Here is a 19,274-nt window from a genome sequence, read left to right as displayed (position 1 = left end):
GCTCTGAAGGCTGGTCCACCTTCCAGCTCCCTAACCCTGCGTCCAGTCCAGGCCCCTCAAGGGGCAGCCCCGCTGTCAGGCTCCACGGCTGCTATGGCTGAGCCTTATGACAAGGACGGGCTCTTTACATCTTTGTCTAAAGCTGAATTGCTATTAAAAACTTTCCGTTTTTCTGGAAGGTCTTCACTTATTTTCAGAGGAGCTAGGACCCCTGATCTTCCATTCACTCCTGCTTGTGTTCTCAGTTCACAGGCTGAAGCTGGCGGACATCAAGGTAATCGGAGCACTGGGCGACTCTCTCACGGTGAGTTACCTGACTACAGAAGGCGGGGGCAGGAGAGGCAAAGACTGTGACTAATATAAGAACTGGAGAGAGAAAATCTCACTCCCGTTAAAGGCTGCCACCTCTCCAGGCCTGATCCCCAGGCCCTCTCCACCCCCCTGCCCATGCTGGAATCCCACATTCCTCGCCCACCGTGTTTTCCCACCTCCATTCTAACCTCGTCATTCCTCTCCCAACGAGGGCATGGAGAGAGCCGGAAGTGGGGGAACCCCAGAGGGAACATCTGTGGTGGAAGGGACCCAGCTCAAATCACCAAATCACACCGCCTGTCGGGGGTGGAATGCAACTAGGTTCCCCCTCCACCCACAGGCGTGGGCTCCTCACAGATCTGGCACTTTGGTTCGTCCCTGCAGGAAAGTTACGGGAGGGCGAAGAGATGATGAGTCAGGACAAGTGCTGGGGGGCCGGGGGAACAGGGGTCAGCGGAAGAGACGCAGCCACTAAAAACGATCCCAGCCCATCTCTGCAGCGGCTCCATGGTGATGCCTCAGGCCCTGCAAAGAGCCCTCTGTGAAAAGCAAAAGGGGGCCCTTAGAGAGCTGGGGGGAGGGTCCCAGAGGGTCCCAGACACAAGCTCCCGTTCAGTAGCGGCTCATTACACACAGTCCAGCTGCGGTTCTCTGGGTCAGCAGAATTCAGGGCCTCCAGCTGAACCTCCCTAAAGACCAGCTGACACTCTCATGTCATGTGGCCTATTCACACGGATATTATCTCACTTGATATCCTCCCCTGGACAAAATCCTGCCAAGTGTGACTCTCCTTAAACTCAACCAACAAAGAAAGTGAAGCTGGGGGAGAAGTGAGCTCCCACCGCCGCATAGCTGGCAGTGCCAGACCAGGACCAGAACTCACGTGTCCCGACTCTAAGTCTATCCTTGTACTGTAGCCCCATGACCTCTTGGCGACTCTTCACCCCAAGGCCCTACTGCTCATAAGCTTCCGGAAAGGGCAGGCAGGCGGGTCCTCAGCACTGCTTATCCCTACCACTTCCTGCTGGGTGTGGCCCCCTCGCCCCTCCCAGAAGCCCAGGTCTCCTTGATGCCCTCTGGATAAGGAGTCATTGAGAATTAGCACAGCTGGTCAGGACTTCCTGGGGAGGCTGCATTTTGAGTGTGACATACCAGGCAGGCAGCAGAGGCGCTGGGCACCAGAGAGCAGGGATCACACCCTGGGGCCTTTCATGGAGGCCAGCCCTTCACCCAGGCGGCCTGGAGGCCAGCCTTCAGCATGACCTTTGGGCCAGCCCTGGTCAGAAAGAACAGGCTTTAGGCAAGGGACATGCCCCTGCAGAGTGTGTCCAGGTTGTGGTTTTGAAAGACGCTGCTCTTTCTTCAACTGAGGGGTGGGTACGAGGCATTTCATTTTATTACTATTTTTTAAATTGTACATATGGAGATATATTAATATAAAAGGATTACACTATGCTTCCTTTTATGATATATTTCACAACTTAGAAAAAATGAGGAGGAGCTGGCCCAGTGGTTAAGTCTGGCGCTCCACTTCGGGTGCCCAGGGTTCACAGGTTCAGATCCTGGGTGCGGACCTACATTACTCATCAGCCATGCTGTGGCTGCATCCCACATACAAAATAGAGGAAGATGGGCACAGATGTTAGCTCAGGGCCAATCTTCCTCAGCAAAAAAAAAAAAGAAAAGAACTTTTTAAATGAGGAAAATGGGACCCTGAAAAGTGTACTTTTGAAAGATGGACCCAGCAATCTAATTTTCAGAGCACTTTTGCTAGCCCTGAGTCACTCGGTCGTGGTTGTGGCAGGGTTTTCTCGAGGTGAGGCCAAGCTGGGGAGGGCTCCAGGATTCCAACCTCCCCAGCAGGAGAGCTCGCACATCTCTGAAAAGGCAGGATGCACATTAGGACAGGGCACTCTCTAGATTGCAGGTTCCAGTGCCCAGGCCCCCCAGCCAGGACGAGAGCGCTGCCCTCCTGGCTGGCGGGAAGGGACACTCATCCCATGCTGTTCCCTCTCAGGCAGCTAACGGGGCCGGGTCCACACCTGGGAACTTGCTGGACGTCTTGACTCAGTATCGAGGCCTGTCCTGGAGGTGAGTGAGGGCATGGTAAGGCCCTGAAGACACCTTCACCGCAGGGCAGGAGGGACCCCTGAGCACATAGATAACAACTCCTCTGGCAGAGGGATGAGCTTTTCCATGAGAAACTTCTAGGTTTAATTGAGGAAGACATTTATCCATGTCCCCAAACCACTACATTCCCCCAAACAAGAACTGGGACCTGAGTAGGAGTTTGGGGGAGAAACTACATAAATGTTTGGGTTGGAAAAGCTTCTCTAGCTTCCATTTCTCCCTCTGGGAAGTAATCTCAGAGGGAGGCACTGGCCTTTAGAACCAGAGATGTGTCTGAATCCTAGCTGCCCACCTCTGTGTGACCTTGGGCAAGTTACTTAACTTCTCTGAACTTGTCTCCTCATCTTTGATTCAGGGATAATAATACTACTTGAGCACTGCTGTGAGGATTGTAGACAATTTAAGCACTCAGCACGGTGCCTGACCTAAAGTAGGATTAATGGTAGCTGGCATCATTATTAAAGGGCCTTCATTTTACAGATGAGAAAGCCAGGCTCAGAGAGGGCAAGTAACCTGTCCAAGATCACACAGCCAGATGGTAAAAGAACAAGAAGTAGAACAGATGGTTCCTGACCCCTATTCCGGCGCATTCCCCCATGGTGCATTGCTTCGTGCAGGCTTGCTCCTGCTCTGTAATCAAACCCAGGCCGCCACAAGCTGCAGGGAGCAGGACTCTGCTTTACCTCTGCGCTTTGACTCCTGGCTCACACCAAACATGAGAGGGCAGGTGTGGCGTTCCCTCGGCCTGGCGTCTGGCATCGCTGACACCAGCTGGAACCCGAGTGTTGAATCCCCAGCATTGTCCTTCGCGATGCTGCACAGAGTTAAACTCCAAACATTCTGAGAACCTTCTAAATGTTCCCAGACATACTTGGCAGAGAATGAGGGCATATGGAAAAGCAGGGAATCCAATGAACTCTGGAATGTTGCATGTCTTCATGTCTAGAAACCCATCCAACTTTGATTTCCTTGGAATTTTAGAAGTGGCTGGGAAAATGAGATGCTCTCTAGAAGACACCCTTTAGAAACCGGGTTTTCTCAAGAGAAGGATGAGGGCAGAGCCCCTCACCGTCTTCAGAGACGATGACGATGCGCAGCCGCAGTGGCCAGTGGGGCAAGGCTGGGCTCCGCTCCAAGGAGGGGTCCCTCGTCCTTCGGAAGACAGGGGTGATGGGGGCCCACTGAGTTCCCCTGCCCCCATGCCGAGGGTCAAAGTAAAAATCAACCAAGTCAGCCCTGACTGTTTAAATCAGCTTCTTGCTGGATGCTGCCGTTTGTGGGGAGAGGGGAGAGGACTTGCTGCATGCTGGTTTGTTTTCCATGTTTCTCCTGAAACAATGAGGAAAGGGCGAGCTCCAAGCCCCCAGGGTGTTTCTCAGCAGGAGAAAGGTCTGTCTTGGTGGTGTCTGGGTGTTCGCCGTCGCTGGCACTGTCGACCTTCACTTTCTGTCTTCTTCCCGCCACAGCTGCGGCGGCGACCAGAACCTGAGCAGCGTCACCACCCTGCCCAGTGAGTACGCGCGCCCCCCCCATCCCCGCCCCGCGCATTTCTGCAGCGCCCCCTGGCGGCGGCCGCGGGCGTGGCAGGGAACCGGGCGGCAGAGGACCGCCGCGGCCGGCAGGGGGCGCTGCTTCTCCGAGGCCGTGGCCTGCTCGGCTGCTTGAGAGGTTGAAGCCACGGAGAATTTTGTGGGGGGGATGGGGGGGCGGGGTTAAGAGAAATTGTATGTGTCCAACGAAAGAAGAGAGCAAGAAAGGAATGGAGAGCTCACGCCAAAGCTTAGTGCAAGTCATTATTAAGAAATGAGTCAAGAAAGAAGGGAAGGGCACCTGTCTCTGCTTGGCCTGTCGTTCTCCGCACATCACCTTTCTGGGAGGCATTGATCCGGTCACGGGCTGCATTAGGCACCACTGCATACAAAGGCGTTGAGTTTCTGTGTGTCGCTCTACGAAACGCTGCTCTTACAGGAGTAAGGGATGACGTTACCTTGCTCAGGCGGTGCAAACCCAGCCATATTTGGGGCCCGACATTTTCCTTCAATCAGTTCACCAAGGGACCTGCTTGGAATGAGTTTTAAAGCCCACGTTCTCTGAAGGGCCCTGCCTTGTTCGTCTTGCTATTCTTCTTCGTGCATACACATCACAGTGCTTGTTCTTAAAGTACACATGCAGTAAATGTCACAATTGCATTCTTTTCCGTTAAAATCTTCTGGCTAGTAGTTTTGCCTGAGATGAATTTAATGGGTCCCATTCTCATTTACTTTTCTTGTAATTATCCCATTGTAATTTAGTCCATAAACACTTGTTGAGCATATGCGAGGCTCTGGGGTATATACTGACCCTGCTCTCAAGAGTTCTCAGCCAAGTTGGGGAGGTAAAAAAGTGAAAAGTCAAGTGTAGATCCAGTGTGGTAAAGGTGTTAGAATGCATGAGATTGAAAAGATCAACAAAATTGACAAAGCTTTAGTTATATCGACCCAGGGGGATGGGGGAGACGAGAGCCTCAAAATCAGGAACGAAAGAGGGGACATTACTACAGAAATATAAAGGATTATAAGAGAATACTATGAACAAGTGTATGCCGATAAATCAGATAACTTAGATGAAATGGAAAAATTCCTAGACAAAAATTATTGAAAATGATTCAAGAAGAAATAGAAAATCTGAATAGGTTTATAACAAGCAAAGAGATTGAATTAGTAATTTTAAGACATCCCACCAAATAAAGCCGAGGCTTTCTGGTTTCACTGATGAATTCTATCAAACATTCAAAGAAAAGAATATCAATTCTTCACAAACTCCTCCTAAAAATAGAAGAGGAGAGAATACTTCCCAACGCATTCTGTGAGGCCAGTATTATCCTGAAACCAAAATAAGACAAAGATACCACAAGGAAAGAAAACTACAGACAAGTATCTCTTTTGAATATAAATGCAGAAATCCTCAACAAAATACTAGCAACATATAAAAAGGATTATACCCTATGACCAAGTGGGATTTACCCCAGGAATTCAAGGTTAGTTTAAAATCCAAAAATCAATTAATACGCTATATCAAATAGAACAAAGAACAAATACAACCTGATTATCTCAATAGACTGGAAAAATCATTTTACAAAATCTGACACCTCTTTGTAATAAAAACACCCAACAAACTAGGAATAGAAGGAAACTTCCTCATTCTGATAGAGGGCATCTACTAAATCCCTCAGCTAACATCACACTTAATGGGAAAAGCAGAATGCCTTCCCCTGAGATCAGGATGATGCTCTTGCCACTTTTACTCAACGTTATACTGGAGGTTCTGGTCAGGGCAGTTAGACAAGAAAAGGAAAGAAAAGGCATCAAGATTGGGAATGAAGGAGTAAAACTACCTCTATTTGTAGAAGACATGACCTTATATGTAGAAAATCCTAAGGAATCCACTAAAAATTATTAGAACTAGTAAATGAGTTCAACAAGATGGCAGGGCACAAAATCGATATACAAAAATCAATTGTATTTCTATACTCTAGCAATTAACAACCTAAAAATGAAATTAAGAAAACAATTCCATGTACGATAGCATAAAAAAAGTACTTAGGAATAAATTTAACAAAATAAGTGCATCTTTTATCCTCTTAAGATCACAAAACATGGCTGAAATAAATTTAAGAAGACCTACATAAATGGAAAGACATCCCACATTCGTGGATCAGAAGATTTAATATTGTTAAGATGGCAATATCCGCCCCCCCCAAAAAAATTAATCTACAGATTCAAAGTAATCCCTATCAAAATTCTAGCCGGCTGCTTTGTAGAAATTGACAAGCTGACTCTAAAATTCATGTGGAAATTCAAGGGACTCAGACTAGGCAAACAATCTTGAAAAAGAACAAATTCAGGGGCCTCACACTCCCCAATTTCCAAACTTCCTATAAAGCTACAGCAATCAAGATGGCATGTTTTGGCATTAGGATAGCCCACATAGATTAATGGAATAGAATTGAGAATCTACAAATAGATCCTCATATTTATGGTTAACTCATTTTCAACATGGGCACCAAGACCATTCAGTGGAGAAAGAATAGTCCTTTCAATAAATGTTCCTGGGATAACTGGATAGCCGCATGCAAAAGAATAAAGTTGGACTCCTCCTTCATACCATATATAAAAATTAACTCAAAATAGATCACAGACCTAAAGTTAAAACCTAAAACTCACCCTTAAAAGAAAATATAGGAGCAAATCTTCATGACCTTGGGTTAAACAAAGCCTCCTAAGATGTGACACCAAAAGCACAAGTGACATAAGAAAAAATACGTTGGACAAAATTAAACACTAGTGAGCTTTAAAGGATACCATCAAGAAAGAAGGCAACCCACAGAGTGGGAGAAAATATTTGCAAATCATGTATCTGACAGGAAACTTGTATCTAGGCAATAGTAGGACTAGTAGAACTCTTACAACTCAATAATAAGACAAACAACCCAAATAAAAATGGGCAGAGGATCTGAATAGACATTTCTCCAAAGACGAGATACAAATGGAAAATAAGCACATGAAAAGATGCGCAACATCAGTCACCATCAATGCAAATCAAACCATAATGAGATGCCATTTCACATCCGTTGGAATGGTTATGATAAAACAGACGAACAGATAACGAGTGTTGGTGAAGATGCGGAGAAATTGAAACCCTCACACACTGCTGATAGGAACATAAAATGGTACCGCTGCCTTGGAAAAAGGTCTGTACGTTCCTCAAAAGGTTAAACAGAGTTACCAGATGATCCAGCAGTTCCACTCCTACGTATATATCCAAGAGAAATCCACACAAAAACTTGTACATAAGTGTTCATAGCAGCATTATTCATACTAGCCAAAAAAAGTGGGAAAAATCTAAATGTCCTTCAACTAGTGAATGGATAAATAAAATGTGGTTTATCCATACAATGGACAATTATTCCGCAATGAAAAGGAATGAAGTACTGCTAGATGCTACAACGTGAGTGAACGTTGAAAACATTATGCTAAGAGAAAGAAGCCAGACACAAAAGACATGGAATTGTATGATTCCGTGTATAGGAAATGTCCAGAATAAGCTAAACTTTGGAGACAGAAAGTAAATTAGTGGTTGCCACGGGGTTGGAGGGAAGGGGGAGTGACTGCTAATGGGTACAGCGTTTCTTTTTGGGGTGATGAAAATGTTCTAAAGTTGGTTGTGGCGATGGTTGCACAACTGTATGAATATACTAAAAGCTATCAAACTGTACACTTTCACTTGGTGAATTTTATGGTTTGTGAATTATATCTCAATAAAGCTATTATGTATTTAGAAGAAAAAAAAGGAAAATGCATGAGAGAAGCACCTGACCCAGACTCACATTCATTCAGCCATAATTCATTAAGCATCTGTGTGTCCCGCCAGGTGGTTAAGCATCAGCCTGCTGCACATTTTCTCTCTGTGCTGAGTGAACAGTAAGGGGAAGGGCTTTGGGGTGGGGCTCTGCTTTATCCCCAGTGCCCACTGGTGCTTATCAAAGGAACTTGAAAATTGCTTTGGGGTAGTTACTAAGCACATCTCTTCCTTGTATTTCCAGACATCCTCCGGGAATTCAACCCTTCCTTGATGGGCTTCTCTGTTGGCACTGGGAACGAAAACAGTCCTGGAGCCTTCCTAAACCAGGCCGTGGCAGGAGCCACAACTGAGTGAGCAGGGGAGCCCTGGGGGTGAAGAGCACAGATCCTCTGGGGACCTGGGGGGGAGGCTTGGCCTAGACAGGGGTGTATAGCTGAAGGCTGCGGGGTGGGGGGGTGGGGGGGTCCAGGGAGGGGTCTGAAGGTCAGAGGCTGGACAGGGTGGGCTCTCTTGGGGGTGTCCCTTTCTGTGGGACACAGAAACCTGCTATCCCACGTCCATCCCTACCCCAGGAACTGGTCACAATTGATTGTGATACCAGGTGTCTGTTTTGAGCAAATTACCTTGCTTTGTCCAGGACTCTCGTGTCCATATAAGACAATGGCCATCAGAGGGCTCATCGGAGTCCCGGTTCTTATCACTGTGTTTGTTAATGCTCTCTTTTGTGTGCTCCTCTCCTTCCCTTCCTCAGACGTGCTTTTTGGGCAGCCTCTTCAGGCTCTAGACTTTGTGTCCTTCCTATGTCCTGGGAAGAGCATTGGTCCTGGGAGGGGAAGCCTTGAGCCTGAGTCCTGGCCCCCCGGCCTCATCTGAGCTTCACCTAGGAGATGGGGCTGGCTGCAAACCTCTGCCGCAGGGCGTGTGTGGGGCTCAGTCCTCTGCTGAATGTGAAGCCCTGGTGAGCTGTAAATGGCGCACACGTCTTGGGTTAGGATGGTGGTCCCAGCAACAAGGCAGCAGGGCTGCAAGACCCACCTGGGGAAAACTGTTACTGAGCCCAGGGACCACTGTGTCAGGTCTGTAGGCACTGAGTGGCAGGTCCCCGAGAGCAGGGTCGGCTCTCCTGGGTCCTACGGTTCCATTTCTCTCCACGATCCCAGAGCCTTGAGCGCTTCTGCGGGTTTGCTGCCCAGTCAGAGAACAGGTGAATGCCTTGCCCAATCTAGGAAAAATAAATGGAAAGACCTTTTCTGTTTCTTAATCCTAATTTCCTTCCAGAATAATCACAAACCTCACTTTACCATGTAGTTCCTGGGAATTCCTGTGCTTCCTAAATTCCCTGACATCATTTTTCTAGCTCTCAATACCATCCTGAGGCTACGAGCTGCCTGAGTAACTGTCTCATTTATTCATGACAGGAAAGGTGACAAATTATCCAAAGCAGAGATCATACAAAACCTAACAGATTTTATAACGAATTCCGTGGCTTCGTTTCCCTTTGTGGGGGAAGGGTGAAAGGCTGCCAATTTATTTCTTACAATTCTTTGCTAACTTTAATATTATCATAATTTGGCTTTTTTCCAAGCATATGTCAGCTGTTGGTATAAGAGGGGAGGCAGCTCTAAGCATGACTAGATCAGGAGGGCATCCAAGAAGGAGAGCGTAACCAAGTAACCAACATGGAGTGTGATCAATATGGCCCTGGACTTCTTCCCTGCTCTCTCCCAGGCCCTGGGGCCCTTTCGTGCAAGTCATCCATTGGTCCAAGCACGTCCTCTAGGGTTGTAGGGAAGAGTTAGGGATTAATATTCCCATTTTACTGATGAAGAAACTAGCACAAAGAGCTGAAGTGGCCTGAACAAATTCTTCATCTCAACCATGTGGTCTGCCTTCCTTGTGCCCTGCAGGCTTTACTCCAGGTCCAGTCATAACCCCTCACACATACACAGCAGTGTGCAATTTAGAAAGTAGCTTCGTGTTGATTATCCGTTGTGTATTCCGTACAATAACTGTGAGATGGACAACGCAGAGGGTCAGATACCCATGTTTTCTTAACGATGATATTGAGGCTCAGAGAGGTCGAATAATCATCCTGAAACTCTGGTCCATAGAAAGAGCAGCTGCCATGATAACTTCAGATTCACAGATGAGGAAACTGAGGTTCAAAGAGGTTAAGTGGCTTACCCAAAGTCCCCACCCAGGTTATCTGATACCTAGTCTACTATGACTAAGACCAGGTCAGTTGGGCTAATAGTTAAGAGAATGATAACTAATGTTTCCTGCTAGGCACTCTGCCAGGGACTCTATTGATGATGGTGGTGGTGGTGAGAATGGTAGAAATAATTCAAAGGATTATTTCTAACTGGATGCTTACCATATGCCAGGTACTGTTCTAAGTTTTTAACAAGCACCTTATTTAATCTACCCAACAACTCTATGAAGAAGGTATGCTTACCACACCCATTTTACAAAGGAAAAATCAGAGGATTTGCAAGTTACTTTGCCAAGGTCTCAGAGCTGATCAGTGGTGGAACTGGGATGAAACTCCTGCTCCTGAGCACCAGCAGTGGCTCTTACTACACAGGGCTGCTTTGCCCGTCTCATTTATGCTCCCACTGACCTTCTAAGCCAGGGGCGTCTATCTCTCTGTTTGCAGTCTTTTTAGGCTGAGAATTTAAGTCACATTCCCACAGTTAGAAAGAGGCAACTAAGTGTCGAACCCAGTGTGTCTGACTCAACCATGTCACCTTGAGAGTAAGGGGACCCTTGAGGCTGTGTTCATGGCACCTGCAGAAACAGCTCATGCTGAGGCATGAAACACACATGCAGACTTCTGTTTGCCCTGAGTGAGCCTGGCTTGGAAGAGCAAGAAAAGTATATCATCCAATATGCCGATCAGAAGACAATCCCACTGACAGTCACTTGGTCATGTGTGGAGCGCTCTGCCCTTCCCAAAGCAGCCGGGACGCCCCACCCGGTGGAGACTGAATGGGGAGGGAGCTCTGGGACAGGGCATGGTGTTCAGTCCCACTTTCCTGCTATATATTTGATTCCTACCCTCTCTGCTGAGTCCCCTCCCTGCCCCAGCTTCACAGTCCCTGCTCCTCACACGACTTCTTCCTGTGTGTGCCCGCAGGGGGTTACCTGCTCAGGCCAGAAGGCTGGTGGACCTGATGAAGAATGACATGGTGAGTCTGGGGGAGGTGCCACCTGGGACCACTTGAGGTAGACGCCCCAGAACAGGGAGTGGCCAGGAGAAATCCATGGAGACAGAGAGGGTCAGCTTTGTGGGGAGGACGGGGCCACATGCAAATCCAGAGAGTCCACCTTCAAAAAAAACAATAAATGAGGCCAGCCCTGTGGCCCAGTGGTTAAGTTTGCGCGCTCTGCTTAGGCGGCCCAGGTTTGCTGGGTCGGATCTTGGGCGCCAACCGAGCACCGCTCATCAAGCCGTGCTGAGGCGGTGTCCCACGTGGAAGAACTAGAATGACTTACAACTAGGTCATACAACTATATACTGTGGCTTTGAGGGGTGAGGGGGAAGAGGACGATTGGTAACAGATGTTAGCTCAGGGCAAATCTTCCTCACGAAAAAAAAACCACACACAAATGATTTAGCACCTACGACTGTGACCTATGACCTCAGAACCCCAAAACCAAAGAACGGAAAATAGTAATGTCCACTAGATCCTCTGGTGTGTGAAGATACATCCCTGCTAGTGTTCAGCATTTTGTATTTTCCTTGACCTGACTCTGGGGCAAGGCATTTACTTGTTTGTTTCCTTTTCATTTCAGAAGATAAATTTTCAGGAAGATTGGAAGATAATAACCTTGTTTATAGGAAGCAATGACCTCTGCGATTTCTGCAATGACCCGGTAGGTTTCCAGGCCCTTAACTCAAGACTCCCCCCAGGGAAGGATTTCCACCCCTGGTGCTGGAGCAGTACAGCTGGGTTGGGACTTGTGGTCTGGCCTAGATCCAGCCCAGGATTAACCCTGAGATGGAGAGGGCCTTCACTTCTGGAGAGAGATTCGATAGGACAAGCAGGACTGATTATGAGATTGATCCTGAATAAGTTTCCTATCAAGGGAGGCTGCCCATATCATTCTAGAAAGCAAGATAACATTCCAATGATCTAGAAAAGTCTGGCACATCTTCATAGATACTAAGTCAGCTCCTTTCTCCAGTGTTGAACTGGCTGTCTCTACCTTCATGCTGTCACTTGTAAAGGAAAGTGGATTTGCTAACGCAAGCACTTGAGCAAGGTTCAGAGCCAAGTCATTGGGGCTGATGGGGAACCCAAGAGCCAGGCTGCTGCCCTGTGGGTGTCGTGCGTCTTCCTGGAACCCCGGAATCTCTGAGTTGGAAGAAATCCCATGAGCCATACTGACCAGTCTCCCAGCCACGACAGGAATCCCTTCCATAGAACCCAGCTCTTGTCTTGAACATTCCCACCAATGGGCAGTTCTTTAATTTGCAAGGTAGACTTAATTAGTACTAGCAGCAGGTGCAAATTGTTTTGTGGTGTTTCTTTGTGTTAAGCCCAAATCTAGCTCCTTGTAACTCCTACCTCTTCTGCCTGTGCTGGGCGTACCTGCATCCCTTTTACATTCAATTCAGTTGACTTTAAAAATAATAGTTTTTAAAAAAAATTTTACAAGCAAGACACATAGGAAACACATCAACGTACAGAGGAAAAGATACTCTCTGTAATTACAACATCCAGAAATGCCACTGTAACATTTTGGTAAATGTCTCTCTAGCATTTTCTGTGACTATGGAGAAATGGCTTTATTATTTTCTAAAAGTAGCATCATTCTGAAATTATTGTTTGGTAACTTGCTTTTGTTCAATAGCAATATATTGAGAAGATATTCCCATGTCAATATTTATTCTTCTATAAAATAATTCTTAAAGATGGTATAAGCAGCCCATAATATAGATCCACCATAATTTACTTAACTGTTTCCAATTATTGGATACTTAGCTTACATTACTTCTAATTTTGCATATTATAAATAACATATAATAAATATAACTGGCTAAATATCCATCTTTATGTACATCCGTAATTGTTTCCTTGCATATATTCTAAGTAGAAACGTTTTTAAGCAAAAAATATGTACATTATGTATATGTACATATGTACATTAAAAAATAAAATGTTTTATTATGAAAATTTCTGAATATACTGAGAAATTGAAATAATTTTCAATTGGCATATGTATGTATATGCCCACATACCCACCACCTAGATTTCACTGTTGCTAACATTTCGCTCTATTACCTTAACACATATCTATCTGTCCATCCATCTTATTTTTTGGTGACTGCACATTTTTAATGCTTTTGCATATGGCAAATTGATCCCAGAATGTTTGTACTAATTATACTTACTTCCCCACACTCCAGCTGGCAATGTATGTTATCACTTGTTTTAATAGCTGCTAATCTGGTAAATGAAAAATTGTATCTTGTTTTCAAAATTGGCATTTATTTGATTACTAGGTAGGAATAAACTTTCATTTCCCTTGTTTAATGCTCAATTGAATTTTTCCTTTTACTAAATCCCATACTATGCCTATTGGCCATTTTCTGTTAAAGTGTTTATCTTTTTTTAAATTGATTTGTAAAAACCCCTTATATTAAGTATACTAACCCTTTGTCAAATATGTTGTCTATTTGTTGTTTTCCATTTAACATTGTTTACAGTGTTTTCTGATAAACAGAACATTTTTTATTTCTAGTATCATTTGCTGGCAAGTATTATATGCCAGGCACTGTGCTGGGAGCCAAGCAGACGAATGAAGCAGCTCTATCCTTAAGGAACTCCCAGTACCAGGGGAGGGAGGCACAGAGTCACCATAGCAGGATGAGAAAAACAGCGCGATGTGGTTCTAGTGATGCACATGGAAGAGAGGTCTGAAGTTAGAACTGCCATGGGAATTCAGAGTGGTGGGGGTGGGGGTGTCAGAGAGGTTTACACAGAGAGGAAGACTTTCCAATGGGACTTGAAGACAAGGACATCTGGCCGAAAGGGGGCCAGCAGAGTGAAGTTTAGGATGGGGCGCGTCTCATCTCCTTAAGTGATCTGATTGGGCTATGGGCCCTAGGCACTCAAGGCTCTAAACAGAAGGGATCAGGCCATAGGACCAGAAGATGTTCAGCTGCAGGAGATCTTAGAGGTCCACTGCTCCGACACTCCCTTTTAGAGGGGCCCAGAGATGTGATATGTCTTAGCTAAGGCCCTGCTTGTAGTTGATATGTAGTGAATCCAGAGCTTTCCATAGCTCCATGCAGAAGAAAGGGTGTTTTCCTGAGGGTTACAGCCAAGACAAGCCTGAGGACCGTGGGGTGGGTATGGAGGCTGAGGCCCCAAAGGCAAACCTATGTTTCAGTGTTGCCCACTCTGGCTGAAATACGGAAAGGAGGGCTCTCAAGGGAAGAAGCGACCGTGGTCTGCAGAGAGATTGGGTGATGAATGGTGTTAGACGTTTCCTCTTCTTGCAGGCCCGCTATTCTCTCCAGAACTTCACAGACAACATTGGGAAGGCTCTGGACATCCTCCATGCTGAGGTACGGAGGCAGGGTCACGCAGCCTCTGAGCAGATTAACTGAGTCCTTCTTGGGCCTCAGACCGAGCCTGGAGGTGGCTCTGGCTTTCTGCTGAGACCTCCCTGCAAGGTCCCATTTCCCTGGAGACCAGCACTGAACATGCTGTCAGTCCTGGTCCCAGTAGCCTGAACACATAGGGGTCAATGGGGAGCAGAGGGGAGGGAGGGATGAAGGAGGCGGATGGCGACAGATCAAGGCCGTAGGCCTGACATCCAGCCAGAGGAACTGGCCCAGATCCAGATAAGAGACTGGAGCTGCCCAGACTCTACCCTCTTGGGGACTGATCCTGCCTTTGCTCAGGTTCCTCGGGCATTTGTGAACCTGGTAAAGACGCTGCAGATTTTCAACCTGAGGGAGCTGTACCAGGAGAGTAGTGTCAGCTGCCCAAGGCTGATCCTCAGGTGAGGTGGAAGCTTCTCCCCTGTTCCTGAAAGGGCTACTATGGGACTCTTAGCAGAAAGTGACTCTGATTGGTTGGAAAACCCAGGCGGAAGTGGGAGGAGCGCTTAGACCGCCCCATTTTCTAATCTGACAAGGCCTAGCGGAGGGGACATCCAGGGTTTTTGTGACCCCAGTATAGGGTCACAGCTACCCTTCGAGTATGCATTCACAACCCAACCAAGCTTCTGTTGTCGTGGGGCCTGGGACACCCTTCAGTCCTCCAGGGAAGGAGGGGTAGAGCGTGAGGCACAGAGGGAACCTCTGTTTGGTGTGGGTGCTCCAGGCTGGACACTCACAAATGTAGGGCTGTTGTCACTTGCTGGAGGAGAGGGTGGCCAAGTCAGAATCACTGGGCCTAGAGGACAGATTCTTTCCCCAAGAACAGAGAACCCCAGTCCTGGGAAGTCCCCTGAGAGGCCTTCTTCATCCCCACCCCCAGAGCCACACCAAGGTGGCTCCCTCTCTCCCATTACACATCTCCATGGCCTTCAGGAATCAGATGTCCTTCTGACGCACGCAGGAACATTTCTCACGGCATTCTTTGCTGCAAGGCCTCCTCTGTGCCATTAGCCCAGGTCGAGGGGGCTGTGCCCACCCCCTCCCTGTCCCCCAGCTCTGTAGCTCTGTACAGACCCCACCACAGCCCTGAGCACATCAGGTAGCAATTATTCACGTGCCTCTCCACCATAGCCCTGAACTGAGTCACGCCAGCACAGCATAGGGGCCCAGCAGCTGTGTGCTGAGTTTTCATTCATTTGCTGAATGAATGGTTATCAAGGGTCAGAGTTGCTCTTGGAAATTAAGGGGTATCTTGGCTGCTCCCCTAAAGATCCATACCAAACCTCACCTGGGGGGCCCAGACTGCACAGGTCCCCTGGGGACAGCCTGAGGATGCTATGAGCAGAGGCAGGACGGCTGCTGGATGACACATACCTGTTGACGCAGCTGGTGTCGGGCACGCTATTTTCAGCTGCTGACTCAGCCTGTGGCTCCCACTTTCTCCAGTCACTGGGCCACATGGGGGTTCAGGGTATTCATTCCACTTCGGAGCAGTTCACTCAAAAGCCTCTTGCTGCCGATCACTTCAGGGTTTTTAGACAATTAAGCTAAAGGTTTAGAGTAGGTATTTGCCAGGTCTGTTTTCAGATCTGAAATGGTCAAGTCACTGCCCAGCTAGGCAGACTCAGGGTCGCCTTGTCCTGCTGCCTCTCTGCTGCTCTGCACTCCTCACCTCTCTGCTTCTGTCTCAGTGGTCGTGGTTTCCTTGATAGTGCTGAGGCTACACTGGGCCATCCACACTGTTACCATCTCATGCCCCTGGACAAAAAGCCCGGTCTACAAGATGCCCAGCCAGGGCAGAGGCACAGACTGGACAGAAATAGGGATTCAGAGCTCAGGTTCAGACAGACAGACTCAGTTGAAGTCCTGGCTCCATACTCAGCATTCATGTGACCTTGAGAAGCTGCTTAACCATGCTGGACCTCAGCTTTCTCATCCATAAAATGGAGATAACGATCATACAACTTCTAGAATAGCTGAGGACTGAACAGATTAATACCATAAAGCTCTTGGCACAGAAAATGTTCACTATGCGTCAGCCGTTATTATTGTTGTCACCATTGTGATGTAGAAGGAGATGTGCCATAACTGTGCAGTATCGTCCTCAGAAAGTCAGAAGGTAACTCAGCTCCGTAAGTCACTCCTGCAGATGTCAGAAGACGTAGCTATATCATTTTCATGAGCAAATCCAGGTCTGGGAAATTTTCTTTGGCTTCGTGTGGTACCGTCGACAGGCTAGCCAGCCAGGGCCCCCTGCAGCCCAGACTTCTGATTCCTCCAAGTCAAATATCTTCTGAACCTCGAGCTGACGTTTCTGCAGCATGCGTTCAGATGGTGATTTGGGTGGCGTGGGGGGCATGTCTTTGGTTTGGTCTACAGGTCTCTGTGCCCCTGTGTCCTGAAGTTTGACGACAACTCCACAGAACTTGCCTCCCTCGTGGAACTGAATAAGAAGTATCAGGTAAGCGGGCAGGTCCTCAGATCGCACGGGAACTGCTGTGTGGTTTGATTGTTCTGGTGGGAAATGAGTACGTGCTCACGTTATTTTGACCCGGACTGGGGGTGAGGTTGCCACTGACCAGTTTGCAGATTTAAAGCCACGCTTCGAGGCAGCAGGGACCGTGGTTCAATTTATTTGAATCAGGCTGTAGCGCCAAGGCGCTAAACACACTTCACCACGTCTCAGTTCCTGGCCTCACACAGAAACAAATATGTCCAGTTGTCCATAGGGAGTGTGATCGGCTTCCAGCTCCCAGGTGGGAAAGCCTGTCCACCCAAGAGGGTCTGGAGGATTCAGTGAGATAACCTGCATTCCCTCTGCCCTACCCCCAGGGGAATGGGTGTTACTGGGGAGCACAGGAAGAGAGAAAGTCAGCGGATGATCTCTAGACAGCTGTGGGTTATTCATTTTAGGACTTTCCCCGTCAAATCTTTGCCGAGAGCAGCTGACTCCCTTGACTATCTTGAGTGTCCCCCACATAACTGTCTGGTCACTGGAGAGGACGGTGGTAGTCTTCCAGCTCTCCTGGAGTGGGTTGCAAACAGTTTCCAGGGTGGGTCCATGCTTCAAGCCCATGGAGTCCTTGGAGTGGAACCGCTTCCCTGAAGACACTTTCCAGGCAGCCCTAGCTGCCAGGGTATCAGGGCTCAGGGGAATGGAATCCTCAGACCCCATTGCCCAGCCCTCTGGGGACTCCCCTGCTGCACTTCCTTCTGCTGTGAGCAGGCGCCTGTGTCTCCAGGCCCCTACGCAGGGAAGGAAGGAAGCCGAGGTTATGGCCGTGAGAGCAAACCTGTTCCAGGTGAGCTTCTTGGGTGCAAGTAACAAAAGCTTATGCAATTCTTGTTAGTGTAAGCCAATTTGTTATTTAAGCAGACTATCTGGAAGAGCTGGAAAGCTGGGGTCAGAGGCCAACCCTCCAGAAATTGTGGAATCATGGAATTCTAGGGGGCCAAGCCATAAGAATTAAAATCAGGCCAAAGAACTAGTCCAGTGGAGACACCGTGGACACCGCTGTCACTGCTGCTTCTAGGAACTGGATGCAGTTCTCACCCTCAGCAGAATGGATTCTGTGCCATCCCTCCATCTTTCTAACACTAGCTTCCAACCCAAAGCCTGAGGTGGGAGCATCAATTGGGAGACCCTTGGGCATGTGCCCATGCCCCAGCTGTGAGGGGCATTGGGAAAGCCGGCATTTGTCTTTCTCACCTTCTATAGTGGGAGGCAGGCTGCTCTTCATACAGTGGAGTTTTTTGAACATAGGAGGTGTGTTCGGATGCTGGGCAGCCAAAAAGAAGAATTATTCACCAAAATTGCCTTTCCCAACCTCTCTAGATTGGCCAGCTCTTCCCAGGCCTGATCTTGACAGCCTGATCTGGCGTACTGGAGAAGCTCACAGCCCAGCTACGTGAGGCCATCAAGCCCTCTCTCAGAATGCTCTTGCCCTTCTTCCTGTAAAAGCTGTGCTTCCTATCACTCTCCCTGGAGATGGTCATTGCAATTAATAACCACCATGTGCCAGGCATTCTAGACACTATTTCTTTCATTTCTCAAGAGGTGCCTGGTGCTGCTGTGAGCCATTGTGGCTGATCCACAGAGTAACCAGTAGCATTGGAAGGGATTTGAGGGACAGTCCGGGCCTTGCTGAACATCCTCCATTTACAGATGAGGAAATAGAGGTCCAGAGAGGGAAAGCATCTTGCTGAAAGTCACACAACTAGTTACTGGTATTGCACCTTCTGCCTTACTCAAGGCTCTGCCTGTAACTGGAGGAGACTCTCCTGGGAGGTCAGAGGTGAGCATCCCCAGTATAGGGGCTCTCTTTCTGGCTGACCCTGGGAAAAAAATGCATGGTGTCTTCTGAAGTGACCACACTCATGTTCCCGGCTATGTAAGCCTGAGCTCGCTCTCCAGCCAGGGTCCTGGCCCCGAATGGTGGAAATGTGGCAAACAGTGAAATGGCAGAGGTGGCAGAAGTGGGAGCCAGACCTGAGATAACTGGTCTCCTGGAACTGAGCCCAAGTGTGAGCTGTGAGAGCGCCAGCTCTGTGACCCTCCTAAACAGATCTGAGAGTCTCAAAGAAGTGTGCGTGCACAGGAGCACGTGCTCACACACTCACATACACACACACACGATGCACCGGCGATGTAAATAGCTGTTCATTCACCATTGAGTTTATGAACAAATGTAAGACAGAAATAAATTAATGTAAGGATTACCCCAAAAGTCACTTAATAAAATACTTAACCCCCTAACCCTGTCTTTAATCAGAAATTTTAAAAGGGGATCAAGCTGATGGACTTAGGTTTTTCCTCACCTTCCCCGTTTCCACAGCCTGGGTCAAAGATGTGCAATTGCAGCAGAGGGTGGGGACA

The 19,274-nt window shown here is 47.8% G+C and overlaps 1 protein-coding gene across 1 annotated transcript in view; it reads left to right on the top strand.

The window, feature by feature from the left end:
- The window catches only part of PLB1 (phospholipase B1), a 129,212-nt gene that overhangs the window by 59,461 nt on the left and 50,477 nt on the right, over positions 1–19,274 (top strand). Inside the window, exons 19-27 of the mRNA XM_014731235.3 lie at positions 246–304; positions 2,330–2,403; positions 3,909–3,952; positions 8,024–8,132; positions 10,919–10,970; positions 11,578–11,658; positions 14,294–14,359; positions 14,699–14,799; positions 16,778–16,859. Of these exons, the coding sequence (XP_014586721.2) occupies positions 246–304; positions 2,330–2,403; positions 3,909–3,952; positions 8,024–8,132; positions 10,919–10,970; positions 11,578–11,658; positions 14,294–14,359; positions 14,699–14,799; positions 16,778–16,859 (668 nt within the window). The remainder of the gene's footprint in view (positions 1–245; positions 305–2,329; positions 2,404–3,908; positions 3,953–8,023; positions 8,133–10,918; positions 10,971–11,577; positions 11,659–14,293; positions 14,360–14,698; positions 14,800–16,777; positions 16,860–19,274) is intronic.

This window comes from Equus caballus, chromosome 15 (genome assembly GCF_041296265.1).
Source record: "Equus caballus isolate H_3958 breed thoroughbred chromosome 15, TB-T2T, whole genome shotgun sequence".
NCBI lineage: Eukaryota > Metazoa > Chordata > Mammalia > Perissodactyla > Equidae > Equus > Equus caballus.
Note: the sequence above shows the minus strand (reverse complement) of the source record. Positions and strands in the feature narration are given on the sequence as shown.